Source organism: Gobius niger (assembly GCF_951799975.1).
Source record: "Gobius niger genome assembly, chromosome: 22".
In the NCBI taxonomy this organism is placed as follows: domain Eukaryota; kingdom Metazoa; phylum Chordata; class Actinopteri; order Gobiiformes; family Gobiidae; genus Gobius; species Gobius niger.
This window is the reverse complement of record NC_136873.1, coordinates 15478948-15502898: the sequence shown is the minus strand read 5'-3', so window position 1 is coordinate 15502898 and position 23951 is coordinate 15478948. Positions and strand designations below refer to the sequence as shown.

The following is a 23951-nucleotide window of genomic DNA, read 5'->3' as shown; positions in this document are numbered from 1 at the left end:
TGAATCCAATGCTTTTTAATGACATTTAAGGGCTTGATTTTGGCAAAAGTAATTTAATGACTTTTTAATGCCCAATGAGCCACATTTACAACATGTTCACACATTTGTTCGTAACACCTTCTTAGGAAGATTTTTGGCATTCACAGGGTCACAAAAAGGTCAATCGCGCACAAACCCATTGCATTTAAAATGGCATATGGCACTTTTAACAGTAACAGTGTCATCTATCCATCATAACATGCTCTCCTCACGCAGCAAACTCGTTCACATACCAGGTTTCCGACGTGCAGGTGCAACACGACGACAGAATAGCACTTGCTCTTTTTACATTTAGCACCTGGCTGAGTGAATGAGGCCCTGAGAACTCCGAAAGCAAGCTACAGATGCAAGCCATCCTTATAATGATTATGATAATGACCGGAGGGAGAGCAAACCCAGAAAGCACTCAGGATTCTGTTTGTCTGTCTCTAAATAAACGCTTATTGGGAATTAGTAAGTGAAGGATCAGCCAAAATATCAGTAGACAGGGAGTCAGACACTTTAGAGGAGGCTCCAGGCTCATTTAAAGACAGGCTGATCACGGATGGGAATTAATACCTGTTTATCTATATCTTTATCCATTCTCTTATCGAGTTTTAAAAATAGGCCATAGATGATCAAATACAGTATGTTCAGGCTTGGTTTTTGTAGCTTTTAGTTCAACAGAGGGATAATAAAGTGACCAATTCTGACATAATCTTCCTATGGTTAATAAATGAATGGGATTTAAATATTAATTCCACAGAAGCACACACTTGTCTGTTTGACTAATTCAACACCCAACGTTGAAAATGTCGCTTGTTTTGAGCGTTTTTCGCTAATTTAGACACTTTTCCTGATCGGACCAAGTTTACTTTGCTTGTTTGAGGACATTTCAGACCGGTTCTAGGGTAAATCTCACTTGAAATAAGAAAGTAATATTGCCAATGAGATAAGACCAATTTTCTTACCCCATTGGCAAAGAAAATGACCTGAAATAAGGACGAAATATATTGAAACGAGTCAGAAACATCTCAGAACAAGTGAAATAATCCAGGACAAATGCCCAACAACTTCTTAACTAGTCAAAACAACAAACATTTGGATTATTATGCTCAAATTGAGATGTTTATACTGATCTAGTTAATTACTTTTTGCAGTGCACACATTTATAAGCGCTTATAGAGAGGATTTCTAATATAAAGAGATATGTGCGGTGCAAAGAGGTATCCTTAGTGAAAGAGAAGGTTCCAATGGATTGCTCAAGTAGAACCGGTTCTCCTTGTATATTCCCATCCCTAAGACTGATGGAGTCTGTCCTTCAGTTCAAAGGAGTCCTCTCTGACTCTGAATCACTGTCTGGAAAAGATCTTTCCCATACTTCACACCCTCTCTCTTTGGTGTATTCCTTCTCTCCTCTTCATTCCAAAGCCGTATAGTTCTGGTTTGAACTTTGGCTCTGCCTGACAAAAAAAAAGTTTGATATTTGGATAAAACAAAAAGATCTTGGACTTTAGTTGACCTTTTGACACTGCTATGTTCTTCTCTCGTCAAAAACAAACAAACTGTACGTCGAGTATTTCACTCCATTCACTCTGCCCTCGAAGTCAAAGTATATTACACGTGGGAGATTGTCACACATAAAACTGCCAAGAGTGTGTTCTCCAGAAAGAGAGAAGTCCACTTGTAACATTTGTTTTTTACTTATGAGACGTGGATGTGGTGCTGTGGAACAGAGCGATGTTGTAAAGGGAGAACCGGTGAGTGGACTCTGTAAAATCTGCTCATTAGTATTTACGATTCCCACGGCTTCACTGTGAGACACAAACCAACACCGTCCATGTCCACTCATGTCATTGTTTAATCAGGTTTTTAAGACACAATTATGCATGATAGCCACTTTAAATGTCATCATCTCTGCGACGTTAAACTGTGGGCAGCATCCTAACATTCTTCTCTCTAAGCTTAAAGTAACTATGTGGGTGTGTATGGTGTCCGTGAAAGATCGAACAACAAACAACAATCTTTACATGAAGTGGGGACATGTCACTTTGGTAAGAGCACAGGTTTGATGTCAACTCCTCTTTGCATCATTTTTGCTACTCCTGTGTAGGGCCGAGTGACGCTAAACCAGTTTGGTATCGGGCAAAAAGTTTAGGTAATACTGGTATTGAAAAATCAAAATATCTATACTGAGATATTCTTAGCTTAGACCAGCTCATTTGTACCTGTTCGACATCCGCGCTAACCTGGCTAACGTCATGCTGCTGTGTGCGCTCGAATCATTTGGAACTGCACAACAGCTTGGGGACCATGGCCGAGTTTTAGCATGGATTTGGGAACCAATCACAGAATGAGGAGGGACGGCAAGACGATGACGCGCTATTCGATATACGGAAGCTTGTCGTTTATTTACGGATTAAAAAAAAAAAGTTTATTTACGGATCAAACATGACCAGCAGCAGACACGATGGTATTTTTCGATCAAGCTTTAGACCTTGTTCTAAATAGTTTAGCACGAAAGTTTACAGCGTGTACGTCATACGTCATCTCATACGATGATACGATTGGCCATGGCTACGGGCCGACGCATAATAGACTTTTTTTTTTTTCTTCATATCGCCCAATAAACGGCTATGGACGATCGTAAACCACACCTCTCCTACGAGAAAATGAATTGGTGGTCCCCAGACTAAATATCACTTGTGATTTTAGTTTGGCGTTAGCCAGGCTACAGTAATATCTTCACTTTACTGTGCGGATGCCAAACTACTTCAGGTATTATTACGCCTTACAATATAGTTCCCCCTTTTATCCGCTTAGAAAATCCACATCGTTTAATTTTGTGCAATTATACTTTGTAGTGGAACACTTCACGTAACCATATTTAAATAGGGAAAACGTGGAAGAGCTTGGTAGCTTCTATCTTGACCTAGTTTGGAGCTATAGTGGAGAGGAGGCGTCTGTGCTGTGTTTACGTGACTGAGGGCACGCGTGAAGACCAGACAGGTACAAATGAACTCGTCTAAGCTCAGGTAAGAACATATCTATTCCTTAAATGTAAACAATGAGCTTCATGGGATGTTATCTTTTCCCAAATCCCAACAACTCCAACTGGAGTGACGGAGGCGAGACCATCATGTGCTCTGTGGCTGTATCGCTAAACTGCACTCTTTGGTTCTTTGGACTCAAGGCCGTGGGAACCCAGGGTGCTGAGGGGGCTGCAGTACCCCCTGGTGGATAGTTTAGGAACTGCAGACAATATTAATAAATAGGAAATATGCACAGAAAAAGCATATTTGGGGTAAATGTTGTCCCTCAGCACCACCTAACTAAAACATCTTCCCACGGCTCTATTTGGACCGTTCCATTTTTGGGTCCAACAATAATCCGGACAGGGCCCATTTGACTGTCTCAGCGGCCGAGCGGACGGAGGGGGATCTCACACCCCCCGGAGTCTTCTGCAGAGTGCTCCGATCGTCTGTTTGCTTGAGAGAGACGGAATTTGGATTCCCCGCGTGCGCCATGTGGTGGAATTGACAATAAAGCTAAGTGAATTGAATTGAGCTAAGCAACGCCTCACACCTCTATACCTCTGCTTTCTCTCCCCTTCCCTCCCCCCTCCCTCCGTCTCCTTTACAAATGTCATTCTGAGGAAATGTCTTATTTGGCCGCCGCTGTGATAAGAGAACCTTTTGGAGGTGCACTTGTAAAAAAATATAGACAGCGGAGATGAGCCCGATGATGTGTGCAGGCGCGGAAATTGGACCGACGACAAGTGCGAAGGGAGGGAGGAGGGATGTGAAGGAAACAAGGAGAGGAGGGAACGAGAGGGATGTGAAGGAAACAAGGAGAGGAGGGAACGAGGAGGGATGTGAAGGAAACAAGGAGAGGAGGGAACGAGGAGGGATGTGAAGGAAACAAGGAGAGGAGGGAACGAGAGGGATGTGAAGGAAACAAGGAGAGGAGGGAACGAGGAGGGATGTGAAGGAAACAAGGAGAGGAGGGAACAAGAGGGATGTGAAGGAAACAAGGAGAGGAGGGAACGAGAGGGATGTGAAGGAAACGAGGAGAGGAGGGAACGAGGAGGGATGTGAAGGAAACAAGGAGAGGAGGGAACGAGAGGGATGTGAAGGAAACAAGGAGAGGAGGGAACGAGGAGGGATGTGAAGGAAACAAGGAGAGGAGGGAAAGAGGAGGGATGTGAAGGAAACAAGGAGAGGAGGGAACGAGAGGGATGTGAAGGAAACAAGGAGAGGAGGGAACGAGGAGGGATGTGAAGGAAACAAGGAGAGGAGGGAACGAGAGGGATGTGAAGGAAACAAGGAGAGGAGGGAACGAGAGGGATGTGAAGGAAACAAGGAGAGGAGGGAACGAGAGGGATGTGAAGGAAACAAGGAGAGGAGGGAGCGAGGAGGGATGTGAAGGAAACAAGGGGAGGAGGGAAGGAGAGGGATGTGAAGGAAACAAGGAGAGGAGGGAACGAGGAGGGATGTGAAGGAAACAAGGAGAGGAGGGAACGAGGAGGGATGTGAAGGAAACAAGGAGAGGAGGGAACGAGGAGGGATGTGAAGGAAACAAGGAGAGGAGGGAAAGAGGAGGGATGTGAAGGAAACAAGGAGAGGAGGGAACGAGAGGGATGTGAAGGAAACAAGGAGAGGAGGGAACGAGGAGGGATGTGAAGGAAACAAGGAGAGGAGGGAACGAGAGGGATGTGAAGGAAACAAGGAGAGGAGGGAACGAGAGGGATGTGAAGGAAACAAGGAGAGGAGGGAACGAGAGGGATGTGAAGGAAACAAGGAGAGGAGGGAGCGAGGAGGGATATGAAGGAAACAAGGAGAGGAGGGAACGAGAGGGATGGGAAGGAAACGAGGAGAGGAGGGAACGAGGAGGGATGTGAAGGAAACAAGGAGAGGAGGGAACGAGGAGGGATGTGAAGGAAACAAGGAGAGGAGGGATATGAAGGAAACAAGGAGAGGAGGGAACGAGAGGGATGTGAAGGAAACAAGGAGAGGAGGGAACGAGAGGGATATGAAGGAAACAAGGAGAGGAGGGATATGAAGGAAACAAGGAGAGGAGGGAACGAGAGGGATGTGAAGGAAACAAGGAGAGGAGGGAACGAGGAGGGATATGAAGGAAACAAGGAGAGGAGGGAAGGATGCTCCAGAGTTTTCCAAAGGTTTTCGGGAAGTTAAAACGTTCTTCCTCCCTCCTCCTCCTCCTCTACCTTCAGCAGGAAACGTCTCTGACCACACTGACCGCTGCCCGCATGACCGTGCCGGCTCCTCTATGTGAGGACCTAATAACTCTGGAGCGAGGACCTCGTCTTGCAGGAACTGCTCCGCCATTCCTTTCGGGACGACCTCTTTCATCTCAAAGGTCTCGGTCCCGGTCTGACCCAAAGCCGGTGGCCTCGCTCTTTGATGGGAAGCAGGGCTCGGGCTTGGAAAAACAACATCGGCAAAAAGCGCCTGAACAATCGATAAAGGAGACACAGTTCTGGAAATAAACAGCAGTACTTTTTGTAAGGAAGTAACATTTGGCCAAAACTCTTGTTATTAATATCTATACACAAACACACAGATCTTGGACCAGGATGGGCCAAATCCTGGAAAAAATAGAGCAGTGAAAAGTATAGTATTTATCACACTTCAATGATTCTTATTGGGATCCACGTTACGTAGAGCGCTTTTATTGTGACAACGTCTGGCCGAGAACTTCCAAAAGTTCTGGCGAGCCCAGCACTCGCTCTCTCTCCTCCTGTTCTGGACCGATCTCACGGTCTGGTCCTTTTGTAAAAATAACATTTTATCATGGAAATATTTCCCCCGGATCCTCTGTTGTTGCAGCAGAAGACCTCCATATTGAACTACAAGCAAGTTGCGTGCAAAGACTCTCCGGTTTGTTCTCTCTCCATCATTTACCACCAATGACTCGTTTATAATATTATCATTTAGGAGCCGAATTATAATCAAACGTAACAAACGTGTTGATTGGGCCGGCGAATGTTGTTTTTGTCCAGTTGGATGCATTTAACGTCTGTTTTAGCCAGTATTAGCTAGTCCTTTTTTCCTGATACCACTACTTTTACAATACCTGCTTTTCAATACCGGTGCCGTAACACTACTTTTATCGATACCTGTGTTATTTTAATTCAATTAAAATAAGTGAGGATTAAACAACGAGGAGTCGTGCATTAGACGGTTATAATGCCCGACGCGGAGTCAAGAACCTGCGCTTAAACCAGGGTCCCACAAACGTAACATTTATAACAAATGTTTTTTTTTTTTTTTTTCATTTACTAAACTCACTAAATCTGCCAGACTACGGGACTATTTTGTGTGGGTTATTAGCCGGTCACTGAAGGCTGGTCTCAGAGCGAGTCATTCTCCGCAGCTATTACGAGGATCTCAGTCAGGCTCAACGACACAACATCAGCACAGAATCACAACACAACAGGACTAACCCGGAAACACTTTTCCCTGGAAGGAAACACCGATATGCGGCACTCGTGGGCAGGAGTTATTTACCTTTTACGCTGTTTAACCTGAAGCTAAAGCTAGCTAGCTCAACCAGCTCAACTGTTTATGGAAACAGCTGCGGTGGAGTCGCTCACACCTGGGCCCAACTGAAACTTTGATGTTTGACTTTACTAATCCAGACAAATATGCTTCAATGCAGGATCATTTTATGTACGCCTGAAAATAATGTGCCGTAACCGTTTTCAACATTAATGTAAAGCTCATATTATAGTGTGCAGTTATACGAATATAATGCACGCTTGTTAGCACCCACCAGCCAATCAGAATCGAGTATTCACCCGGACCATGGTATAATGTGTATTAATAAACTATTGTACAGGACGTCCTAAAACGGCACAACAGAAAGAACACAGGCTGCAGCAGCGTCACCTGCAACAACAGTTTCAGAGCAGAATTTCCACAGCGATAAAAAGAGAAAGGATGTTATCACCTCCTGAGCTGCAGAGACAGATCCACATCAGGACACTGTTTTCAGCTGAACCTTTCTAAACACACTGCGCTGTGACAAAGTGAAAGCACTTCACACGTCAAAGATCTTTACACAGTGTGAGTGCTCACTCTGTCACTAATAACTTACCAAAACTGCACCAAAAATGTGTTGGTTCCGTGTTGGGTCTGCGGCCAAAGGTAAAGACGTCTTTCTCATTGTCACTGCTCTGTTTCCTGGTTTCGTCCTGGTTGATAGCTGGTTTAGTTTAGTCCTATGTTTAAGTCCTGGTTTAGCCCTGGCTCTGCCATCTCTGATCATTACAAAAGTTCAGTAAGTTATAGCGTCGCTTCGCTTTAAAGGAACAGGCCACCATTTTTACATACTGAGATATGTTCTACAAATGGTGGCCTGTTCCTTTAAAACAGCTGCATTTTCGCTAATTATCTGCGCACAGAAGAAGAAGAGAAGAAGATCTTTATTTCTATAGCACCTTTCACAGAGATAGTCGCAAAGCGCTTTACATGAGACAATTGTACATTCACTCCATACTCAGTGGTGTAAGCTACGTTTGTAGCTTCAGTTTCGATGGTCACTAAACGGGTCAATATAGACCACAATGCATTTCGAGAGTCGGAGAAGAGCCTGACAGAGACAGGTCTTTGAACTAAACAACACAACTGAAGTAAATCAGCTGTTTCAGTCGTGTGTTTGTATTTCTCATGAATAAACAACCTAAACATCAACGGTTACGGTGAAAAGATGCTAACGTTAGCTGCTAACCTTTAGCTTGAGCTGTTATATGACCGATGGCTTCCTCTGGAATAATCCAAGCCATTCACGTAAAATCCATGTGAAGTCAAAGCGTATCTGACTCGTATTTATCCATAAATATTCCACTGTCTCACGAGTTTGGTCTTTATCACAGAAATACTTTATTCCCGGAGTTTAGCGAACTTTTAGCATATGTAGTCACTCAATCTGCGGGCGCTTCGGACACCGGGCACTGACCAACATTCAGCACGTCTCTGAGCTCCCGCTGGGGTGATATTTACGTTCTGTTTCATAAAATAAACGTTTGTAACAATAAATAAATTCAGATAAAAAAATATTTAAAAAAACATATCTGCAGCCGCAGCGCCTGACGTCACGCAGCGCGGAGAAAGTAGTGTCTTGTGTCCGAATCGCCAACAGAATCAGTGACTATATAGTCGACTATATAGTGCGGGCCTATGTAGTGAATGAGGGGTTAGGGAATAGTGTGGACATTCGGATACAGCCTGTGTCTGTGTGTGTTTGTTCTTTTCTACCTGCCTTAGGACAATGGATACAATTTAGCTTTTGATTTCATTTTTTTGCTGCAAATGGTGGCTCAACCAGTTATTAAGTTAAGTTCAGGGGGCACTTACTTTCTTCATGGCACTGTATTCTCAAAAAGTCTAAATTAGCAAAATGGAAAGAAGTTTGGTTGTATAGAAAGGTGTTCATGTTCAAACCCCGCAGTGATTGTTGCTTGTTGCTTGTTGCTTAGCTGTACACAGACGCTCCAGAATCTCAAACGTATCCCTATGGCGGCAGACTCAGCCCCTCACCTGTGCCACTGCCACCTGCGTCTGCTGCTGCTGCTGCTGGAGCTGCTGCTGGAGGAGCTGGATGTGGTGGTGCACCGAGAGGGGGGCTCCCGGAGGCGCCGCCACGCCCGAGGGAGGGAGCAGCATCCTGGGACTGGACATCAGCACCGGGCCCTCGTCCTGCAACACAACACAACATGGTTCATTAATGTTCAGAGCTCACAGCGCGGCGGCCGTGGCACTGACATACCAGTCAGAGTTTATTTAGCCTACAGACTTCTGAAATTGAGTCGCATTAATGAGAAAACATCTGAATGATTCATACAGCCCTCGTTTGAAATATCATTCCAATATTTGTGTCGGTGCAAAGGCAGAATGCGCATTTATTTGGATTTAACCTTTAATCCTCCTGATATCCAAACATGAATTTAAAGCGCTCGTGGGCCGGATCGCAGCAAAGCATTCATAATTCAACATCCAAATACATAATTTAACTTACGGAGCGGTGAATGTGTTCTATTGGAAGAGAATCCAAGAAAAAGGTATCAAGATGCAGAGGTGGGAGTAAGTCACTAAATGCAAGTCTCGAGTCAAGTCCAAGTCGTGAAGGTCCAAGTCTCAAGTAAGTCCAAGTCATAGTCATGGGCTCAAGTCAAGTCATAGCTTTTGTCAAGTCAAGTCTTGCTTAAGCCGGCAAGTCACCTCAAGTCATAAACGCCAGGTGTCGACCTTTCAAAATGTGTTTAATCTTGAAAACAACAAGTGCTTTCTCAAGATATAGCGATTTTGAAAATTTAGGCTAAAATCAAACGTTTTAAAACCTCATGGATTTGGATTTAAAGTCTAATTAATATTTAATTGCCAAAAAATTCAAACTATATATATTTTAAATGAACAGTCTATGTACAAAATTACTAAGACAGCATTTTAAGGAAGGGGGCCCGACTTAAAAAAAAAAAGAAAGTCTCTTAAACATGAGCTGCTTTTCCTTGTAGTATGAAATATAAATATAAAATAATATTTTTATTTTTGTTAGTCTCTGGCGGTTTTTCTGTCAGTGGTTCCCCTGTACTGCCCCAGCCCCTGTATACTCGGATTCGGCCCTGCTCAAAATAGATCTTGCGTAGCCTTCAGTCCCGCTGTCACTGGGCTGTGTGCGGATGCAGAAACTAGTCACTAAATGCTGTAAACTGTGTGTGAACGAATTAAAACATCGAAAAGCCCCAAGATTCCTGTTGATTAATCAGCTCTTACATAGTGGTTCTGGAGGCTCCGTCTGCGCTGTAGGTTCAGCCCATTGTTTCAAACGTTTTCCTGTCCGTAAATCTCCACCTCTTCACTGTCTTTCGAAAACTTTTAATGCATCCAAAGAAATATTTTCGAGTCTCCCACCTCTGTCAAGATGAGCGACTTGATTAGTTAGAAAGTAGAAACTAAAGAGTTAAAAGCTGTGTCCGGGGTCTGTTTGCAGGAACTTTCATGAAGGCGACATATTGGGCAAAATGAACTTTTAGAGCTCTGAAGCTGGTTATTGTAACTTATACAGCACTTTTCCACATACATTAGGCAAGGTGAGGCAAGATGTGTGAAGTGTCTTGCCCAAGGACAGAAGGACAGCATGCACCGTCAGGAGGCGGTGCAACTTTGACAACAAATTTTAATTTAGTCTTAGTCTTTTGACTAAAATGTAATGTAATTTTAGTCGAGATTTAGTCGAAAAAATCTTTTCAATTTTAGTCTAGTTCTAGTCGCCTAAAATTGCAAGTCAATTTAGTCGACTAAATTTAAGACGAATTTAGTGGACTTTGCATTGATAATATTCATTATAATCATATTTAATCTTGTTCCTCTGCTTCATGGAGCTGCTCCACATGAACAAAGCTCAGAGCTGATCCTTTAACAGTGAATTTAAATGATATGAGGCCAGTGTTAATTTCGTCGACTAAAATATTTAGTCTTAATTTTAGTCAAAGTGATATTTTTGACGACTAAAATTGGACTAAAACTAAATTAAAAGTTGTTCATGGGACTAAAACTGTGACTAAAATGTCCAGATATTTTAGTCGACAAAAATAAGACTAAATAAAAATGAAAAGGAGAGACTAAAATCATCCAAACTTCTATTGAGCGTCTGAAAGAGCCTCAGATCATGTAAATTCTCTGCCAAAGGATCAGCTCTGAGCTTTGTTCATGTGGAGCAGCTCCATGAAGCAGAGGAACAAGATTAAATATGATTATAATGAATATTATCAATGCAAAGTCAACTAAATTCGTCTTAAATTCAGTCGACTAAATTGACATCCAATTTTAGTCGACTAAAACTAGACTAAAATTGAAAAGATTTTTTTGACTAAATCTCGACTAAAATTACATTACATTTTAGTCAAAAGACTAAAACTAAAATAAAATATGTTGTCAAAATTAACACTGTATGAGGCTCTTTCAGACGGTCAACAGAAGTTTGGATGATTTTAGTCTCTCCTTTTTTTTATTTATTTAGTCTTATTTTAGTCGACTAAAATATCTGGACATTTTACTCACAGTTTTAGTCTCATGAAAAACTTTTAATTTAGTTTTAGTCCAATTTTAGTCGTCAAAAATAACACTTTGACTAAAATTAAGACCCCCCGACCTTCCGATCGTGAGACGACCCGCTCATGACGGCGTTTTCCTGTCCCACGTTCTCCTCCTACTTTGAATTTCTCGATTACTAAAATGTCTCGGTGAAGAAAATGTTTCTCTGGATGTCGAGGAGAAGCACCATTTTCAAGTTTCCAGCTCCAGCTAGGCTCACGTTTCCTTCTAATTCATCACGTCTAATCTTTATTTGATGAACCCATTTCCATTTTTCAAAACAAAACAAAAACACACTAACATTTCACGCGGATTAAGGCTGTTTCCATCAATGAACACTTCTGCAAAACTTCAAAACTGGCATTCAAATCAAGGGATGGAAACACAAATAGTGACAAGAGGAAGAAATACATAGTCTGCCTCACTTGAGCAACAACATTCTTTGGGATGCAGTTTACACGACTGCAATCCACCGGAAAGAACAAACCTTTGCAACACAACAACTGCACAAAGACATAAACACATTTGAAAGCGAGAGAGGCCTCATGAATAAGTAAAGAGCGGACGCCTCCGAGGATGCGTCCTCTGTAGATGGAGACGAGGGAGTGAGAAATGTTGATGAGTTTCAGTTTGAGCGAGGCTCGCGTTCGGATGCACGGCCGCCTCAGCCTCCGTAATGAGGCCGGGGACACGCGCTTCGTCTGGTGCCAGCCAAATAAAGATCCGTCTCAATCTGCAGAGCGCACTGGGCTGGATCATTCATCGCAACTCTGGCACCCACTTTCAACCCAGAGAAATATTCATGACAGTTAGCAGAACAATCGAGGACTTTGATGTGGGGAAACGCAGAGTTCTGTTGGTTTCGAGCGTTGATCATTAGGCGGACCATCAAAGAACGTAAATGCTCTTGGACGTGTGTGAACTGGGTCTTGATTCTAAAAATAAATCACAATTGTAACACACTGCCTGAGCAAAAACAAGAAGGTCACCACCTTGATGGGACAAACTGTTCTGATCTGGGGCGGCTGCAGTTGGTTGGGTCTTGGGTTCAGAATGAGATCAGCTGACGGCCTGAACATCCTGAATGACCTGATTGTTTCATCAATGGATTGGCCACCACATGTGTTAGACGATTTGTAATTTTGCATGTAATATGGCCTTTTGGATGACTTCTGCTGTGTGAAAAGCTACACAAATAAGATTCCCCTCCCCTTTGTTCGTCAACTATGATGCATTAGGGTTGGGCGATGTTCCCTTAATACGATGTTAACAGTGAACCATCGTGATCGTCCATTTGCCATTATGAGCATTTTTTTTAAAGACACTTATATAGCCTATATATATGCTGCATGCTATGTATGCTAGGACAATGTGAGATTGCAGGATAAATGGATCTAAACTAAACCTGATCTGAACACAGTCATGGAACACGACTTTTGCAACAGAAATGTGCTAAAACTCGTGCGTAAAGTCTGAGAGGAGAACGACTTATTCAGAGTGTCAACTCCTCAATACCAAGGCTCTTATGACACTAACACGAATGTAAATCGTAGCTTATTATTTGCATTTGCTCAATTTTAACGTAATGTTTAAGAAACAGTGGGTGAACGGGACAATATTTAGAAGTTTGCGTCGTAGCCTACATTTTTGAAGCCGGTCCGTGAGCTCGTAACCTCGTAACTCCTGCACCGCCTCTTTCTCTCCTCTCTCTTTCCTCTCTCGGTCCTTCGTGAGAATAATCCAAACCCAAACGCTCAGCTAGCTCCGATGTGAGAGCCATCTCGTCATTTTAAAGCGGTTTAAGTTTCCGTACGCAGCAAAGCAAAGCAAAACCACGCGCTATTAAACTCTGAGCTGCAGAGAAAGAGAGAGCCCCGCGCATCAGAAATAGAGCAGCGCTGCGTCTTTATGTTAATAATTACGGCTAACACATCATGGCTTCTGGCAGGTACTGAAACTGCTGAAACTGATTTAATTTACAGTGCAATCCCTGCACAGTTTGTAGGTTTACAAGGCCCACAGAAGACCAGTGCGTGTTTCTGACAGGAGGGGGCGTGGCATCACGATGGTGGCTCTCCATCGTGATGTTGCTCATCCATCACGATGATATCGTCCATCGGCACAACCCTATGATGCATTGCTCATCATCTAGAATCTTACTTGAATGATAATGTTCATGCTCGCCATAAAATGTCAATTTCTTTGAGCGAAACCAAATCGAGTTTCTTTCTCTCGCGCTGTTTCGAGATCAGGGGCAAAGAGGGCTATCGGGAAAGAAGGGACGAGTGTGCGCTGCTGTACATCTAGCAAATAAGGACTAAGGAACTGAAATCAGAATGAACTTCAGCATTGTGCTTCCCTTTCTTTAGTCCTCAAGAGATGCCATTCGACGTAGAACGATCCAAAGTGGCTGCGTGGTTAAAAGAAAGGCAAAAGGCCAGGCGGGGGTGAGGAAAAAATGTGTCAAAATGAAAACGTTGTCGAGTGGATTCAAACCCGGAACGAGAGGGTTATGACTGTCTAGGTGAGCTAAAACCCCAACTGTAAAGACGGACCGAAATGAGGTTTCAGCACGTCACTTCTCAAGGACCCAGGCTCCAAACTTGGTGGTAGACTATCCACCAGCCCCTTATGGCTCCTCACGCAGATGGTTCTGACTCATTTCGATACATTTCGTCCTTATTTCAGGTCTTTTCTTTGCCAATGGGGTAAGAAAAATGGTCTTATGTCATTGGCAATTTTACTTTCTTATTTCAAGCGAGATTTACCTTGGTCTGAAATGTCCTCAAACAAGCAAAGTAAACCAGGTCCGATCAGGAAAAGTGTCTAAATGAGTGAAAACCGACAAAAAAAGGATACATTTCCTCAATTCAAGTCATTAAAGCCAATGCTTGATATTTACTTTTTGCGGTGTAGGACCTGGTTGCCATGGGAGACCCTACCAGGGGCACGAAGCCCCCGACAACAGAGCTCCCAGGATCATTCGGGTGCTCAAACCCCTCCACCACATTAAGGTGGCGGTTCCAGGAGGGGGGGTGGTAGGCTATCTAAAGAAGAATATTTGTATCCATACTATGTCTCTTTGCTAGATACCAGTAGTAGTGGTACCGTATTGACACTTTTCAGCAGGATTCAGCCCTATGACACACACCATAACCCTAACCCTAACCCTAACCCTAACCACCCTAACCCTAACCCTAGCCCTAACCCTAATCCTAACCCTATGACACCCTAACCCTAACCCTAACCACCCTAACTCTAGCCTTAACCCTAACCCCTAACCCTATGACACCCTAACCCTAACCCTAACCCTAGACACCCTAACCCTAACCCTAACCACCCTAACCCTAGCCTTAACCCTAACCCCTAACCCTATGACACCCTAACCCTAACCCTAACCCTAGACACCCTAACCCTAACCACCCTAGACCTAACCCTAACCCCTAACCCTAGACACCCTAACCCTAACCACCCTAGCCCTAACCCTAACCCCTAACCCTATGACACCCTAACCCTAACCCTAACCACCCTAACCCTAGCCCTAACCCCTAACCCTATGACACCCTAGCCCTAACCACCCTAACCCTAACCCTAGCCCTAACCACCCTAACCCTAAACCCTAACCCTATGACACCCTAACCCTATGACACCCTAACCCTAACCCTAAACCCTAATCCTAACCCTAACCCTATGACACCCTAACCCTATGATATCCTAACCCTAACCCTAGCCCTAACCCTAAACCATAACCCTATGACACCCTAACCCTAACCCTAAACCCTAACCCTATGACACCCTAACCCTATGACACCCTAACCCTATGACACCCTAACCCTAACCCTAGCCCTAGCCCTAACCCTAAACCCTAACCCTATGACACCCTAACCCTAACCCTAACCCTATGACACCCTAACCCTAACCCTAACCCTATGACACCCTAACCCTAACCCTAACCCTATGACACCCTAACCCTATGACACCCCAACCCTAACCCTAACCACCTGAATGTTCGCAAACAGCCTCCAAAATCAACAGCTACAGCATCCGAGTTTGTGAAATCAAACTCCTTGTAAAATGATGAATAACTACTCAAGAGCAAACTCTGTGAAATCCAGTCCGATAAAGAGAGTACGCGGAACAGACTTGCATGGCAACATGCATGCTCCACAAGTTCCTTCAAACAAAAACAAGCAGAAATGGCGAGTAAAACGGCCATATTTATCTGAACCAAGTCATGAAATGGGTTGAATGTCTCGCCGAAGGTCACGGCGACTCAGAAACCTCAACTAATTGCAGACGCAGGAGTGAGACAGTGCTCTCGCGGAGAAAGTCGACCGCATTTAAACCAGAGCTTGTGTTGTCGATCAATGTCTCCAGATTAAACACTCCCGGAGAGGCCACAGGGGACCCGCCCCGCACTTCCCCATTCCGTGCCTCTCTTCGCTGGCTGGAGGAGACCGATGAGCTGTCCGGCGTACGCTCCTGAGAGCATTTAAAACAACCGGACCAGTTTGTTTGGGAGAAAAACGGAACGGAGGGCCTTGAAGCGCCAACCCGTCACATCTGTATATCTGGAGCTGGGTTTAGATTTTGCTACTTGGATGAATATCACTCAAATAAAACTAAAAGTTGCTCAATCAAGATATTACGTGGCAAAGCAAACCACCTGCATGGCAAAACTTCTTACTTTTGTGAGTCATTGTTTTTCTTGTGTTCCAAGCTATGATATAACACAGCTCTCTGGCCACAATTCTACGTGACTCTTCAAAGTCTGCGTCACATGAGTTCTCACAGAATCCCCGAGGAAAGAAAGAGACTCGATAAAGAGTGCGGAAGAGAGGAGGCAGGCTCAAGGTGAATGGGAGGCGGCCCCCGCTTCGTTCCAAGTGATATATCCCTGGACATCATGCTCTACGCACAAACTAACAAGTAAAATGGATTTAAACCGATCAAGAAACATCCCTCGCTCGTGGAGGGGGGGTTAAAGGGATAAAGGGTTGCAGGAAAAGACGCAATGTTTTGGAAAAGTTGCACTGACTTTGCAGAGGTAGCCGGATTCCGTATTACAACAATCGCCTGGTACTACAGCGCCGATGTCCCGACAGCAGCTGCATCCACAGAGCCTCATCGGGTAGGGCTGTGCAATTAATCGAAATCCGATTACGATTTCGATTACAACAGTAAACGATTACAAAATAAGCATAATCGCAAAAAAACGATTATAATTTTTTATTTATTTTTTTTCAAATTTTTTTTCAAATTTTTTTTTCTTCAAATTTTTTGATTTTTGTCACTTTTTTAATGGATTTTTGTCTTTTTTCTGCTGGATTTTTGTCCCTTTTTTGATGGATTTTTGTCTTTTTCTGCTGGATTTTTGTCCCTTTTTTGATGGATTTTTGTCTTTTTCTGCTGGATTTTTGTCCCTTTTTTGATGGATTTTTGTCTTTTTTCTGCTGGATTTTTGTCACTTTTTTGATGGATTTTTGTCTTTTTTCTGGATTTTTGTAATTTTTTTGATGGATTTTTGTCTTTTTTCTGCTGGATTTTTGTCACTTTTTTGATGGATTTGTGTCACTTTTTTGATGGATTTTTGTTACTTTTTTGATGGATTTTTGTCTTTTTTCTGGATTTTTGTAATTTTTTTGATGGATTTTTGTCTTTTTTCTGCTGGATTTTTGTCACTTTTTTGATGGATTTTTGTCACTTTTTTGATGAATTTTTGTCACTTTTTTGATGGATTTTTGTCACTTTTTTGATAGATTTTTGTCTTTTTTCTGCTGGATTTTTGTGATTTTTTTGATAGATTTTTGTCTTTTTTCTGGATTTTTGTAATTTTTTTGATGGATTTTTGTAATTTTTCTGGATTTTTGTCACTTTTTGGATGGATTTTTGTCACTTTCTAGATGGATTTTTTTAAAGGCAACAAATAATCGTTTGAATAATCGTGATTTCAATTATGACAAAAATAATCGTGATTATTATTTTTTCAATAATCAAGCAGCCCTATCATCGGGGTTTGTTCGTTATGGGGAACGAGGAGAAGAGGCCGTTCGAGACGAGTAATGAAACTTTCACGTCGCAGCTCAAAAACATTTCGGTCCGGGAGTTGATCTAGACCGGCCCACGTACCCGCAGAGGTTTAGCTCACCTCTAGGGCGTCAGCTTTATGAGTCAGAGATTGTAGGATTGGTTCCAGCTCATGACATTTTTCTCTCTTGTCATGGGCCGCTGCACACATAGTCTGAGCCTGATACGTCTCCACAGTCACTGAACGCTAATTTAATGCCTTTTTTGGCCTCTTCTCTTCTTTACTCACACCGACACTTCTTTGTCTCCGCTGGATTGGACTGCACCGACTTAACGCCCCTCTGAGTTAGTTCATAGTCAAATGGTATCTCCCTGTTACAATGAATGAAGAGCTTGATGCAAAGTTCTTTCTGAGTTTGATGCATCAGTTGTTATTTGATAGATTTACATGACAATGACGCTTGTGTTACTGTCATTTTTGTCTGTTCCAGCAGCCCAGGCTTAAGGCGAGACACTGCAGGTGAATAGGGGAAAAAAATAAATGTAGAGATATCAATTTGAAACTTTTGCTGAACATCACAGATATAAATATGAGAAAAAAATGTATTGCACTTTTTCTGTCATTTTATGTTTTCACATAAAAATAAGGCATTTTGAGCATTAAAATGGCCAAAATTGCCTAGATTTTGGGCAATCAAAATAATGAATTGAGCCAGATTAAATTTTATGGTTTTATTTTATTGACATATTAGTAACTGAGGTTTTTTTCAGAGAGGATTTGGGATATTTTGTTTAGTTTTTCAATAAATTAATCATCAGTGAAAAAATCTGTAAAAACTCAAATTCCGCCTGTTCTTTTTTGGTTTCAAAGTTGAATAAATCAGGCCAGGAATTAGATATTAAAAAATCCTTCTGCAAAAACCTTCAAAATATTGTTAGGTCTCAGACTGTAAAGTTTGGAGTCTGTGGGAGCTTCTATAAGGGCTCAGGCTCTGCCCGAGTGCGGCTTCTCTCATTCAGAGAAAACCAGCCCTGAAGTTTTGTAGCGAGTGCGCATGCTCGGCCCGTTCTTCCACTTTTCCGCTCCAGCGTCTCGTAGGAGGAAAAATACCATATTTGGGTGAAAGCGTCATCACGGGGCCCCTTAGCAGGACACATGGAAGTAAAATCTGTCAATATTAATGAATGAAAACCCGCGGGAAAGACGGACTTTCTACGCGGCGCAGCAGCTACTTCCGGGTTGCCCCCACCTCGCAGACAAAACATCATAAAATAAACATCATGCGGGTGAGTTTTGTCATTTTTATATCTGACATGAAAACTAAGATGTAAAGGGAGGAAAATAGATACAAATCTCCACTTCGACCACTACGTGAAAAATCAATACTTTCACCTGCCGTAGGTCTCGCATAGACACAAAATGAAAAACAAAGACAAAAAACAGACCAAAGACGAGCTTGCGACAGGGGGTCATGGAGCAGCAGAGTTTCGCCCTCCACTCCCTGCAACCGCGATCTCCGTCAACAAAAGGAACGCCACCAAACTGTCACTGTCAGGAGGCGAAAGCAGCAGCGCCCGGCCGCAAGCAGACCGCGTTTGACTTTCCCCGCACTCTTCAGCGAAAAACAAACCCGGCCAGCGAGCGGCTAAACACGCGCCGTCTGCCGCCTGGATCTCCCTCTGACAGATTCTGCTACGATTCAATCTTTTGAACCGTCGCACAGTGCAGACGAGCGCCGACACAATCTGACATCAAAAATTCACGAGGCGGAATAAAAGAATATACGGCGGACTTGAAAGGGACAGAGACGGGCCATAGTAGCACCAAGAACTTTCACAAGGCCTTTTTAATGCCATCACAGTGACATTTGTTCTGGTTTTACTGTAAACAAACGACATGTTAAATGGAAAAGGAAACAATCTAAATGATGAAGGTATGAAGCTAGCTGCTAGTAAAAATAATCAAGTTAGTACAAGCAAAAGCTGTAGTTGGACAAATGCATTTTCTGGATAAAGTCATTTATAAATAGTGGGAGTTGATCCAGTCAGTCTCAGAATAAACCAGGGTTGACCAGGTCATACACTGCAAAAAGTGCCCTACTAAAAACAAGGATTTTTTTTTTGAAAAAAACATTTTGTCTTGTTTTAAGGAAAAAATTCTGCCAATGGGGTCAGCATTTTTTTCTTGCTAAGAATTCTATTTCTAGAATATTTTTCTTATCATAAAACAAGAAAGAAACAGTAAATTTAAGCAAATAAATAGCTAGAATTAAGCAAAATGTCCTCAGAAAATGGAATAATTTAAGGAAAACATTCTTATTTAGTGAAAAATTGTGGATATTTTACTTAAATGTTTCTTGATTTAAGTAAAATGTTCTAAACTACACACATTTTTGAGCAAAATGTTCTTAATAAATACTAATATTTAAGGACAATACTGCCCGCGCCCGGGGACCCATGTCCATGATGTGGAGCCAGGCTGACGGTCAGAATCACCTGCTGGAGGATTCACCTATTGTACATGTTTTTAGTGGTAGACACAGGGAGAACATGCTCCACATAGAAAGGCCCCGTCCTGGTGGGAATTGAACCCAGGACCTTCGAGCTGTGAAGCTGAGGCTCTAACCGCTGTGCCACCGAGCCGCCCACTTTAAAGAATGGAATGTATTAAAAATTAGCATGTTTTTAGCAAATTTATCTGAACAAGAAATGGCTAGATTTTATTTCCTAAAACAAGATTTTTTTTCTCAAGAAAACTTTGCTCGGCAAAACATTATTACTTTTTAGGGGAAAAATAAGAACTTATTTCTTAAAGTAAGACATTTTTTACTTGCTTAGAATCCACTTTTTGCAGTGTATAGAGCCAGGGCTTCAGGTCTAACCATGTCCCGGACAGAGCCAGGTCTTATGCAGATCCAAACCAGGTTTAAACCAGGTCTAAACATTATGGTTCAGTCACCGGAAGCAGAGTGCAAACAGGACTAGGGCTGGCTACTGATAAACAATACCAGTAAGGCATCAAAAAAATCAAAGCATTGAAAGCAGGTAAAGAAAAACATATACTATCTTTAGATCCAAGCTTTGATGCTGTTGGTCCTCAAATATTTAAGAAAAAATTGGGGGGAAAAACCTTCTGTTGGTCTGCAAATGCAGTAAATTAGAATAACTGCCTTGTATAAAATGTCTCTCTCAAAATGGCTGTAGTGAATGTCTTGAAATAGGCCTCTGTCTCTTTAAGAACCTCTGAGCCTTTCCGACACGCCCCCTCCACACGCTGTCTGTGGCATCAGTGGGGAGGGGGTTCTGCTGAGGAGCAGTGGTCGGTTACTCGGCTGATGACGAAAGCTCGGGGGCGTCTCCAGGAGGTGGGGGCGTTCCTAGGAGGACTCAGGCCAAACCTATCCCTAAAATGGCCGCCATCAGAGTTTTTACAGATTACTCCAAAATACGTGAATGTGCCAAGGCAACACTTCAGGCATGTTTTTAATGAGGGAGTGACATAATAACATGATGGAAAGCTTGAAAAAGTCGATTTTGCATAATACCCGCCCTTTAAAGCTTCGGCAGACCTTTTCTGTTCAAACTGTGGCATCTTCATTTTTGGCCCAAACTCATTTCTAGCTCCCGCAATCCCTCCTGGACGTCCGAATTGTTCAAGCAAATTCATTATAAACACAATTCCCACCTTTACAGCTTTGAGCAGTGACAAAGTAACAAAGTAGCAGGCGGGGAGGGACCACCCCCAAACTAAACTGCACTCATTTGTTTGTTTGTACTTTATTGAAGTAAAGACAATGCATGTTTTGTTGCTGTGTTTACGGGTGCGTACCTATGTTCCCCGGGTTCCGATGTTCTCCGGACAACATTGGGTACATTGGACCCGGGGGAACATACTCTGAGATGGCAAAAGTACATTTAAGACACTGCAGGTGAATATTGAAAAAATGTAAATTTACAGATATTAATTTGAAACTTTTGCTGTCGATCAGTGGCATAAATGTGAGAAAAAAATACATGGCAAGTTTTCTGTCATTTTATCTTTTCATATTAGAACAAGGCGTTTTATGCCTAAAAATGCCCCAAATTTCCCATCTTTTCGGCGACGAAATCTGAATAATGGATAGAGCTACATTCAAATGTATGGTTTCATTTTATTGATGAATGAGCGGCCAAGACTTTCTCAGAGGGGATTTAGGATTTCTTGTTTAGTTTTAAAATAAGCTGTTTTTTTAGTGGAAAAAAATTTAAAAATGTAATTTTCGCCCTTTTTTTTGACATTCAAAACTCAATAAATGGGGCTTAGGGATTAAATAATAAAAAATCCCTCTGAAAAAATCTTCCAAATATTGTTCAGTCCAAGGCTGGAAAATGTGAAGTCTTTAGGTCCGACTGACGTGGACATAGTGTCGCCACAACGACAGAATAATGTGTTTTGAGAAAAAGGCCCTTGAAATTGCATTCTCCCATATAAGTCTATGGGGGAACATTGAATCAGCGCAATATTTAAACATGTTATTGTGAAGATTAGGCATATTTTCTGTTTCCGGGTGAAAGCTTATATGTTCAGAGACCAATTTGGCCCAAAACCTGAAAAAAATGAGTTTTGCCTGTAGTGTCTCCCCTTAATCCTCAACAACAAAAAGTGAGGTACCTGAGCTTTACAGGAAGTTTCTTGGTTGTTTTACCTCAGATAAATGATACAAATGTAAAATAAATTAAATGGAAGGAGAGGGAATAAATTAACATGCTATAAGGTTCTATACGACAAATATAAGCATCGGTCAGGTATCGGTATCGAAAACCAATTATCGTTAAAAATGTAGCAGTACCCATGCCCTATACATGACACAGCCGAAAAGGTATATACTGAAATCTGGCATACATCTTAATGCATTTGCTTTGGCTCTACAGACTTAAGGCAGAAGGATTTGTGCTTAATATTCTTAGAGCGTACTGTAAACAAAGCGTGACATTGTTAACTGCATATACCTCGCACTATAGTCTATCAAACTCTTGTTATGGGTCAGGGTGAAGTGGGCAGCGAGTAACAGCAAAGACCCGTGTGGTTATTCTCCGGCAGCTAACAGAGGCTGCATGCTAAGTAGATCCCTGAGCGCGCTCTTCCAAGGACACTTCGATCCACCCTCTCTGCGCCGCAGTCACACACTCCACCGCTTCAGTCTGTGACAGGATTATCATGACCTCAGCAGAAAATATTACGGGATGCCGTCGTTGCAAGTCGGTGTTTTCTTCTGTTCTAATTTGTTCTGTTCTTTTGAAGTTTTTATTATTCATTGCCCATAAGACGCCTCTATTTTACTATGTCTTGTTTGCACATTTCCCTGACCATTTGCACCCCCTGAGTGTTCCCGAGAGCTGATTTATTTAACAAGTCAGTTTCTCCATTGTGAGATCAATAAAGTTAGATTTTATCTGATCTCGTCTTTATTTTGAACAAACACACGCTGCATGTCAGGACATATGGGTGAACTAATGGATCAACCAAAGATCTTTCATAAAACTCGAGATAGGACATGGCCAGAGTTACTATTTTCAGTTATTTCATGACTTTTTGATCATTTTGATCATTGTGACTGACCTTATGTCAAATCTGGCAAGGAAATAAGTTTTTTAAATATTATTTCAGTTTATTTCATAGACTTAAGCTCCTTTTGTTGATGGATTTTCCTCTGTCAAACACTTCTAATCATTCACTTCAGTTTATATCAAATATAACAAAAATTCCTATAATCCTGCAAAATGTCGCGATACATTTCAAAACCAATATATTGTCACACCCAGTGTTACTTAAAAATGTAATATATTCTATATATTAGTAGTTACAGCTTTAAAAATGCAAAATGTTTGTATTACATTTTACTGTTTCAAAAAAGAAGCTTGTTACACTACTTTGAGTAGTGTAACAAAGTATAAGTATAAGTATAAGTATAACTATATAGCTCTCTCAGTGGCAGACTGAGACACCCTCAGTGCAGGACGGAGCGCTACCGCAAAGCCTTCATCCTCACTGCTGTCAGACTGTACAATAAGACTGTGAAGTAACATGTGCAATAATCTCTGTATCAGCTGCACTTTATTAACTCTTCTTCTTGAACGCCGACTGTAACAAGTGAATTTCTCCTTTGTGAGATCAATAAAGGTTCATCTTATCTTATCTTATAAACTGAAAATAGTAATAATGCCACCTTTTCCTTTGCTTTCCCCATTCATTTGTGTTTTGTTTTGACGACATCAGCGACACAGAACTGCAGATCTTATACACCAACTTCTAACTTGATTTGGTATATTATATTTCTGGGGAGTTTGGCATTTTTTCACATTTAAAAGCACTTGTAACTCGAGTTACTTGAATTGTAATGACTAATATATGACCATATTTTGTAGTAATATGTTATATTCCTAATACTTGTTACTTGTAATCTATCTATAATAGAAAACGCAATCTCAATGGCCGCCACCTGGGCACCGCCATGTTTATTTCCCATACCAACTTTGAAGCTAAGCAGGGACGGGCCTGGTTAGGACTGGGATGGGAGACCGTTTGGGAACACCAGGTATTATTATTACATCCGCTGCCGGCCCCCACGTTGCGGCCCCGCCGCCCGCGGGCATTGACCACGGGTCCATATGGACCGCGGTGCTGCTGTCCGAGGACAACCCGCCGTCACAACAACGCGAGTGCACGAGATCTGACTGCCGTGCGTGTGCGCGGATCCAAACATGGAGATGTGTGTGTGCGCGTGCGTTTGTGTGTGCGTCGGTGCGTGTATG

General features: G+C 42.3%; 1 protein-coding gene across 2 annotated transcripts in view; it reads right to left on the bottom strand.

The window, feature by feature from the left end:
• LOC306981333 (carboxyl-terminal PDZ ligand of neuronal nitric oxide synthase protein-like) overlaps positions 1–23951 on the bottom strand; it is a gene marked incomplete at its 5' end in the record, with an annotated part of 286117 nt that overhangs the window by 58893 nt on the left and 203273 nt on the right. For both annotated transcript variants that reach the window (XM_079580914.1, XM_079580913.1), the window contains one exon: positions 8580–8738. In XM_079580914.1, coding sequence (XP_079437040.1) covers positions 8580–8738 — 159 coding nt within the window. The remainder of the gene's footprint in view (positions 1–8579; positions 8739–23951) is intronic.